We start from the raw sequence: 17,294 nt of genomic DNA on the forward strand, positions 1-17,294 counted from the left end.
CATGGAAAACTGCTTTTCTAGTTGCCTTAACATATGCAAGAAGAGTGAGCGAATTGCAGACACTGTCTTCTGGGCCACCCTATACTGTGTTCCATAATGACAGAGTTGTTTTGAAGGTCAAACCCTCTTTTTTACCAAAAGTGGTATCTGAGTTTCACTTAAATTAAAAAATTGTTAGACTTTCTATCCTCCACCCCATCATAGTAAGGAGGAGGAAAGATTCCACAGGTTGGATCCAAAAAGAGCTTTAAGCTTTTATATCTCTAGGCTATCTAGGCTTTGATTGGATAACCAACTGTTTATTGGCTACACGGGAAAAAGATTGGGTCAATCAGTAACAAAACAGACAATAGCACGTTGGATTGTCCTTTGCATTTCAGAATGCTACAGACTGGCGGGGAAAGACCCACCAGAAGGTTTAAGGGCTCATTCCACCAGGGGCATCGCTTAGTCTACAGCCCTGCAAAGAGGTGTTCCTATTAAGTCCATTTGTGAAGCAGCGACTTGGTCATCGCTGCATACTTTTTCAAAATTCTACAACCTAGATGCTTCCCAATCCAATAAGGAGTTAAATTTTGGCAGATCAGTTATATACTTGGCCATCTGAAAAAAAAAATTTACAAAAAAATCTAATCCCTCCTCCATAAGGATTGTCCTTACTGCTTTGGGAGTCTATCAAAGATGAGGAATATGCTGGAGGACACAATCCACTTGAAGAACAAGTTACTTACCAACTGGTAACGTTCTTTCGATTGGATGTTCCTCCAACATATTCCTCATCGCCCTCCCAACCTACCCCTCTGTAGATTTTTCCCGGGCTATTGCCACTCCAACTCTCGCAAGGCAAAGTACCTGTCTACCGACAGTCTGCATAGTGTAAATCAATAACAAAAGAGTGGGAAAAACAGAACTGAGGCCAACAGGCGCCGCGCGTGCTACTTATACACCCGATGACGTCACCCTCGGCGGTGGCTTTCGAGGGACCATCGACTCGACGACATCGACGCACGGCGACCTCTTCCGAAGCAGCTGACCTGGATGGAATAACATCAAAGATGAGGAATATGTTGGAGGATCATCCAATCGAAAGAACGTTACCAGTTGGTAAGTAACTTGTTCTTTGATGGGATGTTCCTCCGACGTATTCCACATCTGACAGTTGTGTCCCACAGCTATGCACTTCGGAAACTTTTCAGCAGAGGGCGTCTTGCGTCGATCCCATGTCCAAAGTTTCACGAACTTCCAAAGAGCTTTACTTGAGGACCAAGCAATTACAACAAGCAAAACATAACATTGAATCAAACCAGAAAACAGTACAAGGAACAATTTACCTTATTGGTGAGGTTAAGTGCACATGGAGGGGGACCAGAGTGAGAGAGGAGGGTTAGAAGGTGGAGGAGGAGGATTCACTGGAGAGAGTGGAAGCTGAAAGATGCTAGGGGGGTCAATGGAAATAGGCGTATGAGCTAGTAGAGCGGACGGGGATGGGAAGGCGGTTCCAATTGAAAGGAGCGAGAAGTTGGAAGGAGCGGAAGCGGGAAGGGGCACAGGGTGGAGGAGGAGAGAGAAGGAAGAGATCCGCAGAACGGAGAGAACGAGAAGGGGTGTAGAAAGTGAGAAGGGGGGATAGATAGAGAGGGGCAAGACCAGAGAGGGCTTTGAAAACTAGACAGAGGAAGTTAAATTTAAGCTGGGAGTGAAAAGGGAGCCAACCTAGTGAGTCAAGGGAAGAGGAGATGGAGTTGTGAGGTGAGAGAAGGCAGAGGGATTGGATGGTGCGGTGGTAGATGGATTAGCGGTGAGAGGAGGGGAGTCCAAAGAAGAGTGTAACAGTAGAAGAGTCTAGAGAAGATGAGGGAGGAGATTAGTAGTTTAGTAGCGTGAACGTTTAGGAGAGGATGAATTTTACGGATGTTGTAGAGGTGGAAGCGGCAAGATCTAGCAGTGAGTCTTGCATAATGTTTTCTGGTGCTACTACCTGCCTGCCCTGGGGCTTTCTGGTATAATGTTCCTGGAGCAGGGCCACGAATAGTGTATTTGAGCCAATTCCTCACACCTTGCTTTGCATTTCATAAATCAGGTCGAAGTACGTTTACATGTTATTCAAGCATAAACATGGTTCTACTTGGGTTCTTCATTTCTTCTTTGATGCATTTTCTAGAGCCGTTGCCTGCTTTCAAAGCCTGGCAGGAGGGCACTGAAATGGGCGAGGCACAGCTTTCTCCCCAAGCTGGAAGAATGAATCATCCAACGGAGGAGGTTTTGCCAATGTTATCCCATCGCTGCTTGGATTTTGGACAGAGTGAGCGCTTTCTACATGATCCGGATGCTTCAGATTCCTCAAAAGCGCGTTCATTTGTCAGGTGACGTAAAGGTTGCTTTTGCCTCTTATTAGCACTAGGTGCAGGAGAAGCCCAGGCTCTCCGTGTTAGGAAAGCGTTTCTTTTTGCACATTTCTCGGCATAGATGTCTGTGGGATGCCCTTTGTTTTTCCTTGTTTTGAGCCAGTCCTTTTATTTTTGAGGCCAGTAAACCCTTCTGCTTTACTTCCCTTGCTTGTTTTGCTCATTTTTATGGGGAAACCAACTACACACAGCTTCCACCAGATTGTCTTGGCACATCGTCAAAGGAACCAAAAAGCTGTTTGGTAAACACATACAAGGATACTAAGTACCCTAACAGCACCTTGCTGTAAGGTGAGGTGTGCAGTTGTAAAAATAGAAAGTCATAGCAGGGTTAAAAAATAAGCAAAAAGTCTGGAGGTCCCATAAGACACTACAGAGCGAAAAGTGCAAAAAGACCCTTCCTTGAAATTATGGGTTGGTGTCTTGATTCATGGTGGTGGTTTAGAGTGTGGGGGTGTTGTAGTAGTTAGATGGTCAGAGTGGTAGAGACGTCCTGGGCATAATGTGCTGTGGGACGAGAGGTCCATAAATATTGCGCTGAATGGTTCAGACTTCAACTCCCCTGTTGGAATAAGCTACGGCCACCGATTACTTTGCATTCTGCTAGTTGCTGTCTTCCAATCATGTTGGGAGGTAGTCAACACTGGAATTAATTATTTGTAAAAAGTTTTTGTATAGTGTTTTAGAGAATCATCCAGTTTGTAATTCTTCTGTAACGAAGAAGCATTTACGAAGGGGGGGGTTTGGCTTCGAGCATCGATTGGTATCCTATGATCTCTTTTTTTGTCGTCTCTTCTCCACATCGACTCCCTGGCTCCTGCCCTGGCTGACTTTTGCAACCACTCCTTCGCCTCTGGAGTCTTCCCTTCCCCCCTCAAGCACTCCCTTGTGCACCCTCTTCTCAAGAAACCCTCTTCCGACCCCTCCTGCCTGGCTAACTATCGCCCTATCTCCATCACTCCCTTCCTGGGCAAGCTCCTGGAGAAACTGGCCATCTCCCAGCTTAACCTCCATGCTGAATCTGTTGGTAGTCTTCATGACCATCAATCTGGTTTCAGAGCTGCCAGAAGCACGGAAACTGCTCTCCTGAACATCTGTGAAGACCTGCTCTTGAACCTCGATTCCAACACTCCGTGTGTTCTCATTCTGCTCGATCTCTCCTCTGCCTTTGACACTGTCAACCATGCCATCCTGCTCAACCGTCTCCGTGAAAACCTGGGTATCACTGGTCAGGCTCTGGCGTGGCTGACCTCTTTCCTTTCAAATCGACCCTCCCAGGTCCAACTGGGGTCCTTCCTCTCCGACATCTTTTTCTCCACCTGCGGTGTCCCCCAGGGACCTAATCTCTCTCCCTGGCTGTTCAACCAGTATCTGGCACTCCTTGCCCACCGCATCGCCGCTCTCTGCCCTAATTTCCAGTGCTATGCGGACGATACCCAGCTCATTTTCAGGCTACCCTCAGCCTCCCCCTCTCCTTCCCTCATCTCTGACTGTCTGTCTGCTATCCAGGAATGGTGTGCCGCCAATGACCTCTGCCTTAATGCCAGTAAGACTGAGATTCTACTCATCGGTACACCCACTCCCTCCTTCCCTGCAGCTCTCTTGTCTGCCTCCCTTGGCCCCCTCCCTGCTCCTACCTGCAATGCAAAAAACCTTGGGGTCATCTTCGACTCCACACTCTCCTTCTCTCCTCATATTTCTGACGTCGCTAAGAAGTCACACTACCAGCTGCACCTCCTCAGAGGTATTCTTCCCTTCCTCTCCTTCCCCCAGAAGCTCACTGTCTCCCGAGCCCTGGTTCTCTCGAAGCTGGATTACTGTAACAGCCTCTATCTTAATCTGCCTGCCTCCACTCTCCGCCCTCTGCAACTCATCCAGAACAGAACTGCGAGACTTGTCCTTGGCCTCAAGCCCAGGGACCGTATCTCTCCAGGACTGAAATCTCTACACTGGCTCCCAGTGGCTGCGAGGATAAAGTTCAAAACCCTCTGCATTGTCCACAAGGCCTTCTGGGGCCTTGGTCCTAAATACCTTCAACTCTCTCTTCCCAAATATCTTCCTTCCCGAGCCCTTCGCTCATCCGCCTCCAACTCCCTCAGGGTCAGCCGCTTCTCGAAGCAACGAGCTGGGGGTAGATCTCTCTCCGCGGCAGGGGCCTCCCTCTGGAACAGCCTTCCTGCCTCCCTGAAACTTGAGGAGAACCATCTCCGGTTCCGGAAGCACCTCAAAACCTTCCTCTTTGCTTCTGCTTTCTCTCTCCCTCTCCCCTGCTGAACAGCTAATATTCTTCACTGAGACTGCACTGATTCTGCAACTGGACCACTCTTAACGGCCTCGGTCCTGGGCCCAGCCACTCTCCACTTGCACTGATGCCCTGGAACCCCTCTGCACTGCGGGACTGTCTCTGTATCCCTAAAGCCCCCCCCTTTTTCCAGCACTTGTTCTGCACTTACCTTGCACTTGCCACCAGCTGGCCCTATTTATTTATTACTTTACGCCACTTACCTTGTTCTGCACTTCCCCCCCTCCCCCACCCCTGCACTTGCGCGATCTGAATGACACCTGGCCTAGTAGGATCGTTGTCTGTCTCCCCTTGTTCCTCCCCTCCCTGCCTCGTCGCGCCTTGAAACACCTGTGTATAGGCGCGTTACAAATGCCATATCATATCATATCATATGCCTAAAACATCCTGCCTTTGCCCTACCCCCTCCTATGTTGCCCCATCCTTCTGCAATATACTGCCATAAAAAAGCTAAAAGAACTAATTGCTGGGAAACTCAAGATAACTTTTCAAACACAAATCTTTAAGCTACGTTAATCACTGCAGTTATAGAGATTCGACCAGAGCGTTTGTGTAGACCGGTTTGAAATTTACATTGAACAAGTCTGAAAACAAACTGTGTAACCATGGGCCTTACGTGCCGTGTTGGGTAAGATTTTCATAATTATGATAAATGTTCCTGACCTTTGTCAACCCCTGAACTTTTTGTTTGGACTTGGTAACTATTTTGCTTTGTCCCTGGGTGAAGGGGAATCTTTTTTCCCCTCTCGCCTAGTCTTTTCCTCTTTTTATGGGTGTTAGGCAAGATTTGGAGCAGTACCCTTTGGGTGCACTACAACAACCATGACCTGGCAATAGGAAACCAACCTTTGGTACCAGTCTGTACTACACAGGTTGGTAGTGTGGCTGAGCAGCCAGGCTTATCTCAAGAGGGTTCAATGTGTGCAGTAGAGTGGTTACACAGAGGTTCACAGTGACCAGTATCCAAATAAACCCTTACAAGGTTTCTTGTAAACAGACGGTCCAAGGTGTCCCGTAAATCCTTGACTCTCTATCCTTGGGAGACCCCGGTCCTGTTAACTAATTTTTCTGAACTGATCTAACTCCTTTTTTAACCTATCTGCAAAGACTTTTAAAGTGTACTTCAACTGTGTGATCTTGGGCACATTCCGCCTTTCTCCAAGAGTGGGCCTGGCCTATGAACTTTTTGCTCTACAGTAGACCCTGCCTTTCTTGACTTGCTGTTGTTCTTTAAAAGTCTTGGTATTGTGTGTTTTCCTATTTCTGCCTTTTCTCTCCCTTTTTAAATAATTATTTGAGTGCCATCTTGGTTAAGCGCTCACTGGTCTTTTCCTAAGACTTGTCGAATAATTAATCAGGGAGGTGTATATATTTCTAGTGACTGTGTTTGAACTTGCTTGACATATTAGTGCCAGTGTATTTTTACAAGTGTATTTTTAAATAAATAATTAGATACTTTTATACCAAAGCTCTGGTCAGTGTTTGCTTGTGCTACTGTATTTTTGTACCTAATGTGTATAATCTATGTACTGCCTAACTCTTCTTGAGAGAGGTCTGACTGCTCAGCCACAGCTACCAGGTAAATCTGGGTGGTCCAGACTGCCAAACACCTGTAGTCTTAAACTTTTTGCAGTGGTCCCAGAGGGAACTGCACAGGTTTCTGCCTACCAGATAGCATGTGTCAACCATACCCTAAATCAGTTGGGAGGATTCCTGGGGTGCGAGTCTCACTCAAGGTTGTTGGAGGGTGCCAAGGGAAGCATTAACCATTTCGGCATTTAGGTGGACCCAGCGCCCCCGCACCCTGTGAACAGTAAACAGTAAACAGTACTTCTGAATACTTCCACGGTGCGCGCGCGGGTGCGCTGGGACCACGTGTTTTATTCCACACTAGGAGGCGTCACCACGCCAGAGGGGCGGAGTCTCGTGCAATAAACACACCTTCAAAGAAAAGAAAACAAGAGTGTAAATGCAAGTTGGGTGTGATGGATTAAACAATGTGAACGAACCAGGGGGTGTTGCATAAACAGCCATGGGGCAGAACAACGTGACAAGGGCACACCGTGTGTGTTCAAAGGGCAAAATGTGCACACATCACGTAAGTTCGAACGTAAATTAATCTGGGGCAGTGTTCATCTCGTATGCACCCGTATGAAAAACAGTCACCTTTCTTCCTTTACCAAGGCGAGGCAGTTGGTGCCGCTGTTAAAGACGTCCTGACAGCTCCAGCCTCACAGGAAAGCAGTGTAGCTCTTAGTGAACAGGGTATTCCACGCAGCAAACAAAATCCTGAATCGAGTCCAGCAGCACCCGCCCTCAGTAAACCATACTTCTGAGTACTTCCACGGTGCCTCGCCTTTTATGCAGGTTTCTCCCATTCATTCCAGCCTAGCTGTCAATCACACAGCAGGAAGGCTGTCCTTGCCGGACAGCCAGCCGGCCAATCACCTTTAGGTGCATTCCTGTAACCAAGGAGACTAAGCACAGAGTGTTTTGGGCACCTCCCTCACTTCCTGCCCCTGCCACTTGTGAATCCCGCCAAAGACAAACCGAACAAATGGACCAAACCTGGTTTGGCGCGCAGAGTAAATCTCAAGAAGGACCTTTCCAACAAGAAATGGTGAAAGAAGACTGGAGCCATTTTGACAAAATGGGCACCCATGGGTGCATTACTGTAGCTGCGAACGCAGCCCGCGGTAAAAACAAACAATGGTAGTAAAAGGTAAACCACTGCCACCAGCCATTAATTGTAGAAAGGGTAACATACAAATGTTACATGAGAAACTAGACAAAGGGTTAGTCAAGATTGTATGCAGTACCCTTTGGGTGCACAACAACAACCCTGACCTCCTGGCAATAGGAAACCCAACCTTTGGTACAAGTCTGTACTACACAGGTTTGTAGCGTGTTGAGCAGCCAAACTTATCTCAAGAGGGGTCAATGTGAGCTGTAGGGGAGTTAGAGATTCACTGTGACAGGTATTCAAATAACTTGCACACAAGGTTTCTTGATTAAACAATTATTAATTTATCTAACAGTCAGTTTGAATAAGCCTTCTTCAGAAGGGCAATATAAAGTAACACACAAATACTTCAAAATACACTCTTGGTTTCAAAATCAGCAAATACCCATTTGTATGGCCCACAGACACTACCTACACCCTCCAGTTACTTCAATAGTTAGGGTGCTGGGGACATTAATATATCACTGTTGCATTTAGAATATTCTTGAGAGGGGTGTCAAAGAAAAGAGGTTTCAGAATAAGACAAGTGTTCACACAATTATTCTTAATCAGATAAGTGCTTTCAAAAACACCCAATACAAAGTCAGTTAACCCTTTCCTTTAAGGAAGGCAAAACACATAAGCACAGCAAAGAAGAGTCATTCAGGGAGCCAGGCCAGCCAATGCTAAGTTAGCAAAAGTCCAGGTGAGCTGAAACACTTCATGCAGGTGTTTTGCACAATGTTTTAGAAGTCTTTGTAGAATAAGAAGAAATCAAAATAGGGCCACAAGCTGATGTGAGGTAAAGAAGCTGTTAGCAACTCTACAGAAGCAACCAAGACAAGTCTCCAACGAGGACAAGTGAGGCTACACAACAAGAGGTAGGTTCTCTTAGACTGTACAGTACCTTTAGGTCGAAGAAAAGTGCAGTTGGACACTCTGTTGAGGGGGCTCAGGCTCGGTCAGTCCTGCTTCGTGGGAGTCCGGAGGATCTTCCTGGAGCTCTTGGCCAACTTAAAAGCAACGCACACAAACTGGTGTTTCTCTCCCTGGCTATCAGTTTCCAGCAGTAACGGCAGTGGATACTCTACCACCTTTGAGAGGATGGCCAGGTGGCTTACTTTGGAGTTGATTGGTCCGACCAACTCAAAGGTGAATTTGTCCTTGCAGGGGCTTCTCTGTCAATACGAATTTGGAGTTTCAGCACATCAGCAGGGCTTCACCGGGCAAACCAACGGTCCAGGAGTTGCAGCAGGCGTCCTCTTCAAGTTCTTCTTCGGATTCCTTCGTCCAGTGGTCGACTCTGCCTTCCAAGTCAAAAAGCCTTGCCTTTTATGCAGCTTGCTCCCATTCATTCCAACCTAGCTGTCAGTCACCCAGCAGGGTGGCAGTCCTTGCCGGACAGCCAGCCGGCCAATCGCCTAAGAGTGCATTCTTGTCTCCTAGGAGACAAAGCACAGGAAGTTTCGGGCACCTCCCTTGCTTCCTGCCCCCGCCAGACACCCTGGAGCCAGAGGCGGGCTTCACTTGTGAATCCTGCCAAAGGCAAAATGAATAAAGGGACCAAACCAGACCTGGTTGGCGCACAGGGTAACTCTCCAGGACCTTTCCACAAAGAAATGGCAATAAAAGAAGACCGGGCCATTTTGACACAAATTGCACCCATGGGTGCTTTACCGTGGCTGCGAACGCAGCCCACGGTAAAATCCCATAATGGTAGTAAAAAGTAAACCGCTGCCACCAGCCATTCTGTGGGAGAAGGGTAACGCCATTTTTACGTGAGCATTTAGACACAGGGGATACTAAGTAACCCCTCCAGCACTGTATTGTAAGATAGGGTGTGCTGCGGCTAGCAAGTACAATGCAAAGTAAAGTCAATGTCACTTTACTGCTCTGGGAAACAGTAGTTTATCCCAGAGAAGGTATTTAAACCTTGGGGGAAATCTGGAAGACTTCCCTGGGCCACTGCACTGAAGGTGCTGTCTGACAATGTAAAGGATGATGCCTATGGAGTTTCTCAGGCTCAACAACCAAAAGAAAGAAGAGTTCAAAATCACATTAAAATACATGAGAGAGTGGGAAAAAGGGTCTCGCTCTCTCCAGGTTAAAAAAAATCAAGTCCTCAAAATCCAGCAAAGTTGCTGGGGGTCTCTAAGGTGGAGGGAATTAGCACATTTCTGAGAATTCTCCCTAGCAAAGATGGGCCATTTTGACAATTGTCAGCCATGGGTGCTGTACTGCAGCTGAGGGTTCATCCTGCAGTAGAAAAGCACAATGGCAGAAGAAATTAATCCACTGCCACCAGCCATTTAAAGTATTGAGGGTAACATAAAAATGTTACGAGAGTAGGATAAGGGGCTACTTGGCAACACCCCAGCACTCCACATAAGTTGATGTGTGCAGGTCCTACAAAGAGAAAAGGTGAGTAAAGTCAATTTCACTTTACTTTTCTTGGGAACTGTAGTTCACACAAGAAAAGGGATTTACACCTTATGAGAAATCTAAAGGGATTTCTCTGTGAGACTGCACTAAAGGTGCTGTCACCATACAAAAAGTAGATGCCTATGGGGTTTGTCCGACTCCTAAAATAGTGGGAAAAACATAATCTAAATCAGATCACAACACGTGAGTGAGAAAACGATCTCGCTCCAGGGTTAACATTTAAAAAGCCCTAAGTCCGCCAAAAGAGCCAGGGGTCTCTAAGGTGGGAGGAATCAAGCACTAAAATGAACTATCTCCCTAACAGTCCTATATATGTTGCCATGGTGGATCATCTAACGAGTTCCTCAAAGGAACGGGGCGGTCCCGGCCCCCCTAAGGTGGAGTCTCTCCCAGTTAGGTCCTACTTGCCCAGACCCCTGGGGGAGGGTCTTGTGCAGCGTACCCACCTCCCTGGCCTTAAAGTGGATCCTCCTCTGCTGGGGACAAGGGACAAATACCCTTGATTCGTCAGTTGTGAGTCAGGAGGGTAAAGGGGAGTGAAGGCAAGTGTGGTGCTGGTACTAAGGAGTGTTGGAAAAAGGAAAGACTAGGAATGGAGTTGGTGGGCAGAGAGAGGCAAGAACAGGGGACAGTCTGCAGTGAAAGTTGGTATGACTGTGGTCTCTATTCTTTGGTACTCAAAATGGCACTGTGCAGTACAATAGCAACGTTCATTCGAGAAAAAAGTTAAAAAATTGTAGAAAACTAATCGCCATCAGTAGCTAGGACACACTGCAAAAGTAACAACAAAAATGATACTTACAGGTAAATGGCAAACAAAGTACCCCTGCTTCTCTTCACTGTAAAGTTGTGTGCAGCTTAAAAACAAGCAGGAATCTCGTAAAGGGAGACCCAGTTCCCCTGCACTGGTAGCCACAGGGACTGACCAGTGTCCCCAAAAGAGATGAGCTACTCAAGGGGAAAGTAAAGCAAACGTTGGGATGGAAATCCAAAGATAGTAACAAGTTGGAGGTTCTATGGCGGTCAATGGAAGGAAAGCTGCAAAAGAATCTTTCCTCACATTTATCATATCTTTGATACTCCATCTATACTGTGTTTAATAACTATGTTGAGTGGTTTGAAATATATTAGGCAAAACATTGTTTTCATTATCATGCTTGTTCTAATAGTTTTTTCTTTCTCCACTAAAGAACCCGAAGGGCATCTTTCAGTTCGAAAGATGATCGGAAGGATGACAAGACCCCACATCAGCTGGTCAAGAAGTTACAGAAGAAAATTCGACAATTTGAAGAACAGTTTGAAAGGGATAACAAAAGTAAAGTAAGTTTACAGTTGCCAATGTCCTGTAGCCCTGTGAAGGCAGCAGCCACTGTACCTTTCTGACGTTATGTAATACCCTTAAAGGGGGCAGAGGTACTGTTTTGCCTCCTGTGTATACAGGGTGAGTAGACCAGAAACCTTGTGAAGGTGAACTGGATATTCCATAAGGTGATGCAACCTTCTGGTGCAGTTCTAGAAATCACATCATGAGCTTAGACTGGGCGCATTACATCATGCACGTTGTTAGGAAAGCTTTCCCTCCATAGACGTCTAGAGGACACCGTTTCTTATTCCTTGTTTTGAGCCCTGTCATTTTGAGGTCAGTAAAACCTGATTTAATTCCATTTCCTGTTTTGCTTATTCCTATGGGGAAACTGACTAGTCCTTAAGATGTGGGGACCAGTGGCTGTTGATGAAGAATCTTCATCTTTTATTTTTTTTTTATTTTATTTGTTTTAATCAAATGATTTTTACAAAACGGTATCTGCAGTAATAAGTTAGCTTTCAAGTGTATTTAATTTTCACAGATTTAGCTTGCGTTTTCAGCCGACCTGCGGCCCTTTGATTTTTTTGTTGGTCCGATACATTGTGTTGAGCCCTTATTCAAGGGTGGTTTTAAGTTGACTCAACGCATGTTGGAGTATTTTTGTTGTTGCCGTTAGCCACGTCGGCCTATCACCGCTGATCATCCTTGACCACCAGCAGAGTTCCGGCTCCAGCGATGGATCAGAAGCAAAGTATTGCATATAGTGAGTCCTTAATTTGTCTGTTTCCCTGCAGCTGAGGAGAAGATGCCGTATTGTTTCCTTTTCATTTGGGTTGTGACATAGTCGACAATTACTCGTATCTGAAAGTCCTAGAATAGCTTTGATCTCATTCGTTGGGAGCAGGTTGAGCCTTGCTCTTAGGAGGCAATTTCTGGCTTGTCTGTTCGGGAATTGTTTTATGTAGCCCTGAAGTTCGTTCAATTTTTTTGTATTAGGTGGTGAGTTTGTTTTCTGAAGCTTTGTCCAGGGTCTGTATCCAGTCGAGCTCTTTATTTTTCCTCTGGATCTTTGACGGATTTGAGAGGAGTACCTCTTCGTCGTTCTCAATTGATTTGAGTAGTGCGAGCATTTCATTCCTCCAACTTTGTAGCGCCCTATTTGTGCCCGTATCCAACTCAGATTTTATTAGTTTGTACAGGTTAGGGCTCGTTGGTAAGACATTTTCTGTAGAGCCTTAAGGAGTTGCAGTTCATTGTCCAGTGTAAGGACAGTAAGCTCAGTTCTCTACGGATTGAGGCAACAGGCGTAGAGGAGGGCAGCCCAAGCACTGTTTTCCAGTAGTAGCCTTCCAACTTTGGCCAGATGACGGACGGTAACTGCAACATGGCTTCCGCTCCATAGGTTATCGAGGGGACAGCTTTTGATTTATAAAAGTTTAAGGCTGGGATCGTTTAAAACCGTCCAAACTTTTGGTCAATGACTTTGCCTTTGGTGGCGAACGTCCTGATTTTTGTATAGAGTGCTTCCTGCATGGCTAGATCTTTTTTGGAACTGTCCAGAGTTATGCCCAGATATTTGAATCTCTGGACCTTTTCAATCAGCGACGATCGATAGTACCATTTGGTTCTGTCAGATTTCTTTGCAGATCTTTCAAAGATTACAATTTTAGTTTTTCCCTTATTTACTTCTAAGTTATTTGCTGTAGCGTAAGAGAAAAGATTGTCTAGCTGACGTTGTAAACCAACTGGCGTCTGATCGATTAAAATTAGATCGTCAGCATAGAGGAGACTACTTATTCTTTGATCCCCTAACTTTGGAGGGAACGATCTAACTGATGCTTCTGAAAGCTGGTAGTTTCCAATGTATGCCAAAAAGATTGATGGGGCCAATGGGCATCCTTGCTTGACTCCTCTTTGTCGCGATGGATGACGAAAGTGTGCCTTTACAGTTTAGCCGGACTCTAACAGTAGTGTTCGTGTGAAGGGCTTTGATGGCTTCCAAGATTTCTTTTGGGCAACATCAAGCTTCGAGTTTGTTCCATAGGAGTGACCCGTCAACTCTGTCGAAAGCTTGGGTGAAGTCTATGAACGCCAAGCATAGCCCAGGACCCCCTTTCATCGTTCTACTTTTGAGCACACTTTGCGTCAAGATGTTGGCGGTGGTTCCCATACCTTTCTTGAACCCGGATTGAAAATGGTTGTTGCATGGGGCCTCACTGGCCCAAGATTGAAATCTTCAGTAGTAATGGGCCATAGACCTTTCCAATTGGATCAAGCAAGGCAATTGGTCGGTAATTTAGAGGGTTGTTGGGATCTCCTTTTTTGTAAATGGGGATAATGGTGGCAGACGTCCACGATTTTGGTATCGATTTAGACTCTGCGCATCTTGCGAAGACTTTGCTGATGAATGTTGTCCGCTCGGCAGGGAAGGCTTTCAGATTGATGTTGGTAATACCCTCCTGTCCGGGAGCTCTTGAATTTTTCAGGGTGGTTATTAGCTCAAAGATTTCTTCTTTGTCAAGTTTATCCCAAATGCTGGTGCTTGCCAAGGAATTAGGTGTCTGGCTGACAGACGGGAGTTTGAAAGTTTCTTCAATGTATTTTTTCCAAGAAGTTTCACTGTGTTTTGGATGCTGGTAGCCTTCTTCATTGATGTAGAGTTTAATAGCAACCAAAATTCTCTCAGGTTTTTTGTGCAGATAGATTTGATAATTGCTTCTGAGTCCTGTTGGTATAAGTTCAATCGATGGGTTTGTGGCCATGCGCGGTAAGTGGTTTTAGCGTCATGCCTGGCCTTTTCCACTTTATCACTGTTTAACTTTAGTGCGTCTCTCAGAGTTTTCCGGTAGGTCTGTCGTTTTTCGAATACCATTCAGTCGTAAGTGTGGCTTTTGTTCTCAGGCGGTGCGTGCATCTTTAAGCAAGGCTTATTGTACGCTGTTAGCAGTGGGCCATAGTCGGTCTTGTTGGGTTGGTTCTCGGATTTCAGATTTTTGTAGTTAGTCGTCAAATCGTTGATATCTTTTGCTGAAAGTCAGTCTATTTCATTGCGTGTTTAGTTCTAAATGAAAATCCAGTTTCTCCACAGGGTCGGTCAAGCTCTTCCAAGTAATGGCTAAGAGATTGTGGTCACTAGCCTTCATTTTGATTACCTCAAAAGATGTAATCAGGTCCAAGAAAGTTCTCGAGGTGAATATATGGTCGATTGTAGATTCAATCGTGCCGTTTGACCATGTCGGAGGACGTTCCGTGTTGGGAAAGACCGTGTCAAGATTTTGTAGTTTTCTGGAGTTCATTAGTTTGTGCCACAGTACCCCTCTGTGGTCAGCTGGCGTAAGGCTTCTTTTGGGTTTTTGCAGGGGAGCTGTTGAATTTAGATTACCACATATCAATAGATTTAATACTTGATGGACCGCCAAGATTTCATCAATGGCTGTTTCAAGTTCCTTCACAAAGGTGCCGGGTTCGGTTTTTGCCCGATTCCAATAAGTATTTAAGATGGCCATGGGTGTAACTTTAGTTTCCAAATCGCTATCCTGTTTATGCGTCCATGTTAGGAGAACTGTCAGCAAAGACTGATTGGCCTTCAGTACTTTCATCAGCTTTAATCCATGGCCTATACGGATTGTCGTTGTTAGTCCCGATGATGGGCGCCCACTTATGCTCTTATTCGCCGGAGCCAGGATTATTTCATAGCCGTCCAGTGAAGGTTGTTTCACAAGCCATGTTTCTTGTAGACATAAGATGTCAAAATCACCCAGGTTGACGTCTCCTGTAACTGTTAAGTGCTGGAAGCCCCTGGTGTTCCAGGAACCCAGTCTTGTATGCAATGTAGGAGTTTGAAGATCCCTGTTGCCGTGAAGTTGGGGCTTGAATTGCTATTTGTTTTTTTTTTTGCTATAAGGGCTTTTGGCAGACAGGCCCAGAGACCCGAGACAGAGGTTTTGTTCTGGTCTTTTCGTCAGAAGGAACAAGTTGGACTTCTTGTCTGATGGTTTTTTCTAGGAGAAGAGTTGTGGATATTTCCTTCTCCCGTTGTGTAGTGGCCCTGTTTGCTCTTGCATCAGTCTTTTCTAGTTCTCTCGTGTGGTTCTTAAGGGTCTGTCTCGTTTCCCTGTTTACTTGATGAGACTGTGAGGGTTCTGAGGGTGATACGACTCGTGTATCATATTGGGAAGTTGGTCTATTTTCTTTCTGTTCCGTGAGATCATATCCCAATATAAGCAGTTCGTCTGCCTCTTTGCTTAGTAACTCTTTGGTCGTTTTAGATGAAATAAGCAGATAGGTTATTGCTCTGCCGTTTTTATGGCTTGGGTCCACAATCTTCAGGTCCTCAGTTGTTGTTGCCCTCAGATTGGGAACATAGTGGAACAGGGTTAGCACAGATCATCTATTTAGGATCACATCATCATGATTTCCTTTAATTTGTTCTAATTTTAAGCGCCACCTCCATTCCGGTGTTGATTTTATTACTCTATGGTATTTTTCTGTTTGCGATTGATATCGATGCTCGGGCGCAGGTCTCTTGTGCAAACGTAAATAGGTTGACGAACGCCTTGTCTCCTTCTCGTGGTTACGGGTTTCTCTGAGCGTTTTTGAACTGTGACTAGCCGGTGAAGCTCTCTCCACAGAATATACCCGAGTAGGAGATCGTGAAGGCCTTTTCGTTCGCGGTTGTTGCGATTTGCCAAAAACTTTTTCCATTTTCCCTCCTTCTTTGTCGGCCATCACTCTTCTTCTGTTTTTGCGACGCTCTTCAAGCGTCAGAAATGGAGAGGTTTGGGCCAAGGTGTCTTCAGGTGTATTCCGTGATGGACTATCTGGAAAAGCACCAAATGTCACTTTGCGTTCCGGTGAAGGTCGCGTCTTGCTTGAGGGAGCTAGCAGGACTATGTCCTCTAGGTGCTGACTGATCATGAGGCTTTCGTTTTCCATAAAATCGTCTTGCGATTTGGGTGATTGTGAGGCTTTGTTTTGCTCTCCACATGTTGTTGAATGTTTACCTGGGTTACTGATAGGTAAACATACGGTTGGCAATTGAACTTCTGTTTTCTTTTTAAGACTGGTTAATAGAGTTTGAGGTTCCTTGGTTACGGAAGGTTTCTTTCCTGCTATGATGGTCTTTCTGATTGAGTAGCCTTTTTTGTGAAAATCTGAAAGGGGTGATCCGAGTTCACAGGGTGTAAATCCGCGGTCTCGTCTATGATTAGAAGCACTTCAGTGCTTCTGCAGTTATCTGCCCCATTTACGGTCCTTTTAGTTGGTGGTAGGACCGTTGACTTTAATTGGGTTTTCTGCACGCTTGATGTAGTTAGGTCGATGTGTGATGTTATTTTCTCAGCCTTATTCATGGGTTTGGTCACAGGCCGCCTGTCGTCCACGGGGCCTGGTGTACCGTCTAGGGTCTGTGTTGGCAACTTGTGGTGGAATTCGTCATTGGACTGTTTTTGATGGTCCGCCTGTGCCATTACGTAGCCTTCAAGATAAATCAGTTTTGTGTGGATCATTGCCTGGAGTGTCGCGTGGTCCTTTAAAGTATCGTTCATGGATTCATAAAGTTTTGTGAAGGGAGCTAATGCTATTGTCATAGCCGACATAATGGCGAAAATATCCGGGTTTTTTTAAGGAGTTTCGTTTACCGGTGGTAAACCTTGAGTAGTTGACTTCCTGGGTGTAAGAAAAGGTGGCTGGGCAACACTCGATGATTTTTGCTGATAGTGTTTGCAGAGTTGTCCAAGGAGTCTTCTGTGCGGTGGGCGCAGGTAGGAGGAGGACAGACCCTATTCCATTCTGTCCCATCTGATGTTACCAGAGCCACTGGGGATTGGGTCCGATGTAAGCGCGAAATCCAATGTAGGAGAACACACATAAGCCTCCATTAAAGAGGCTCCAGACTTTCCTTTCCCCAACAGGTTTAGTGGGGCCGTGGTCGAGCTAGGTGGCTTAGTTGGGATTAAGTTCACTGGAGGTTCTTCGTCTGTATGAATAACTTCTGTTAATGTCGAATCTGCCCCTGCCGTTTGAGTCGCCCAGTCGGGAAGAGTAAGGTCATCTTCTAGCTGTTCTTGGACATGGACTGGGCTTTGAACTGGATGTGTCAATGTGGTCACAGTTTCT

General features: G+C 45.8%; 1 protein-coding gene across 3 annotated transcripts in view; it reads left to right on the forward strand.

Annotated features, from left to right (window-relative positions):
- FAM13B (family with sequence similarity 13 member B) overlaps positions 1-17,294 on the forward strand; it is a 694,693-nt gene that overhangs the window by 316,711 nt on the left and 360,688 nt on the right. For all 3 annotated transcript variants that reach the window (XM_069649076.1, XM_069649078.1, XM_069649077.1), the window contains exons 13-14: positions 2,162-2,363; positions 11,062-11,191. In XM_069649076.1, the coding sequence (XP_069505177.1) occupies positions 2,162-2,363; positions 11,062-11,191 (332 nt within the window). The remainder of the gene's footprint in view (positions 1-2,161; positions 2,364-11,061; positions 11,192-17,294) is intronic.

The sequence above is a fragment of the Ambystoma mexicanum genome, chromosome 2q (assembly GCF_040938575.1).
Source record: "Ambystoma mexicanum isolate Mex_15411 chromosome 2q, UKY_AmexF1_1, whole genome shotgun sequence".
NCBI classification, from domain to species: Eukaryota; Metazoa; Chordata; class Amphibia; order Caudata; family Ambystomatidae; genus Ambystoma; species Ambystoma mexicanum.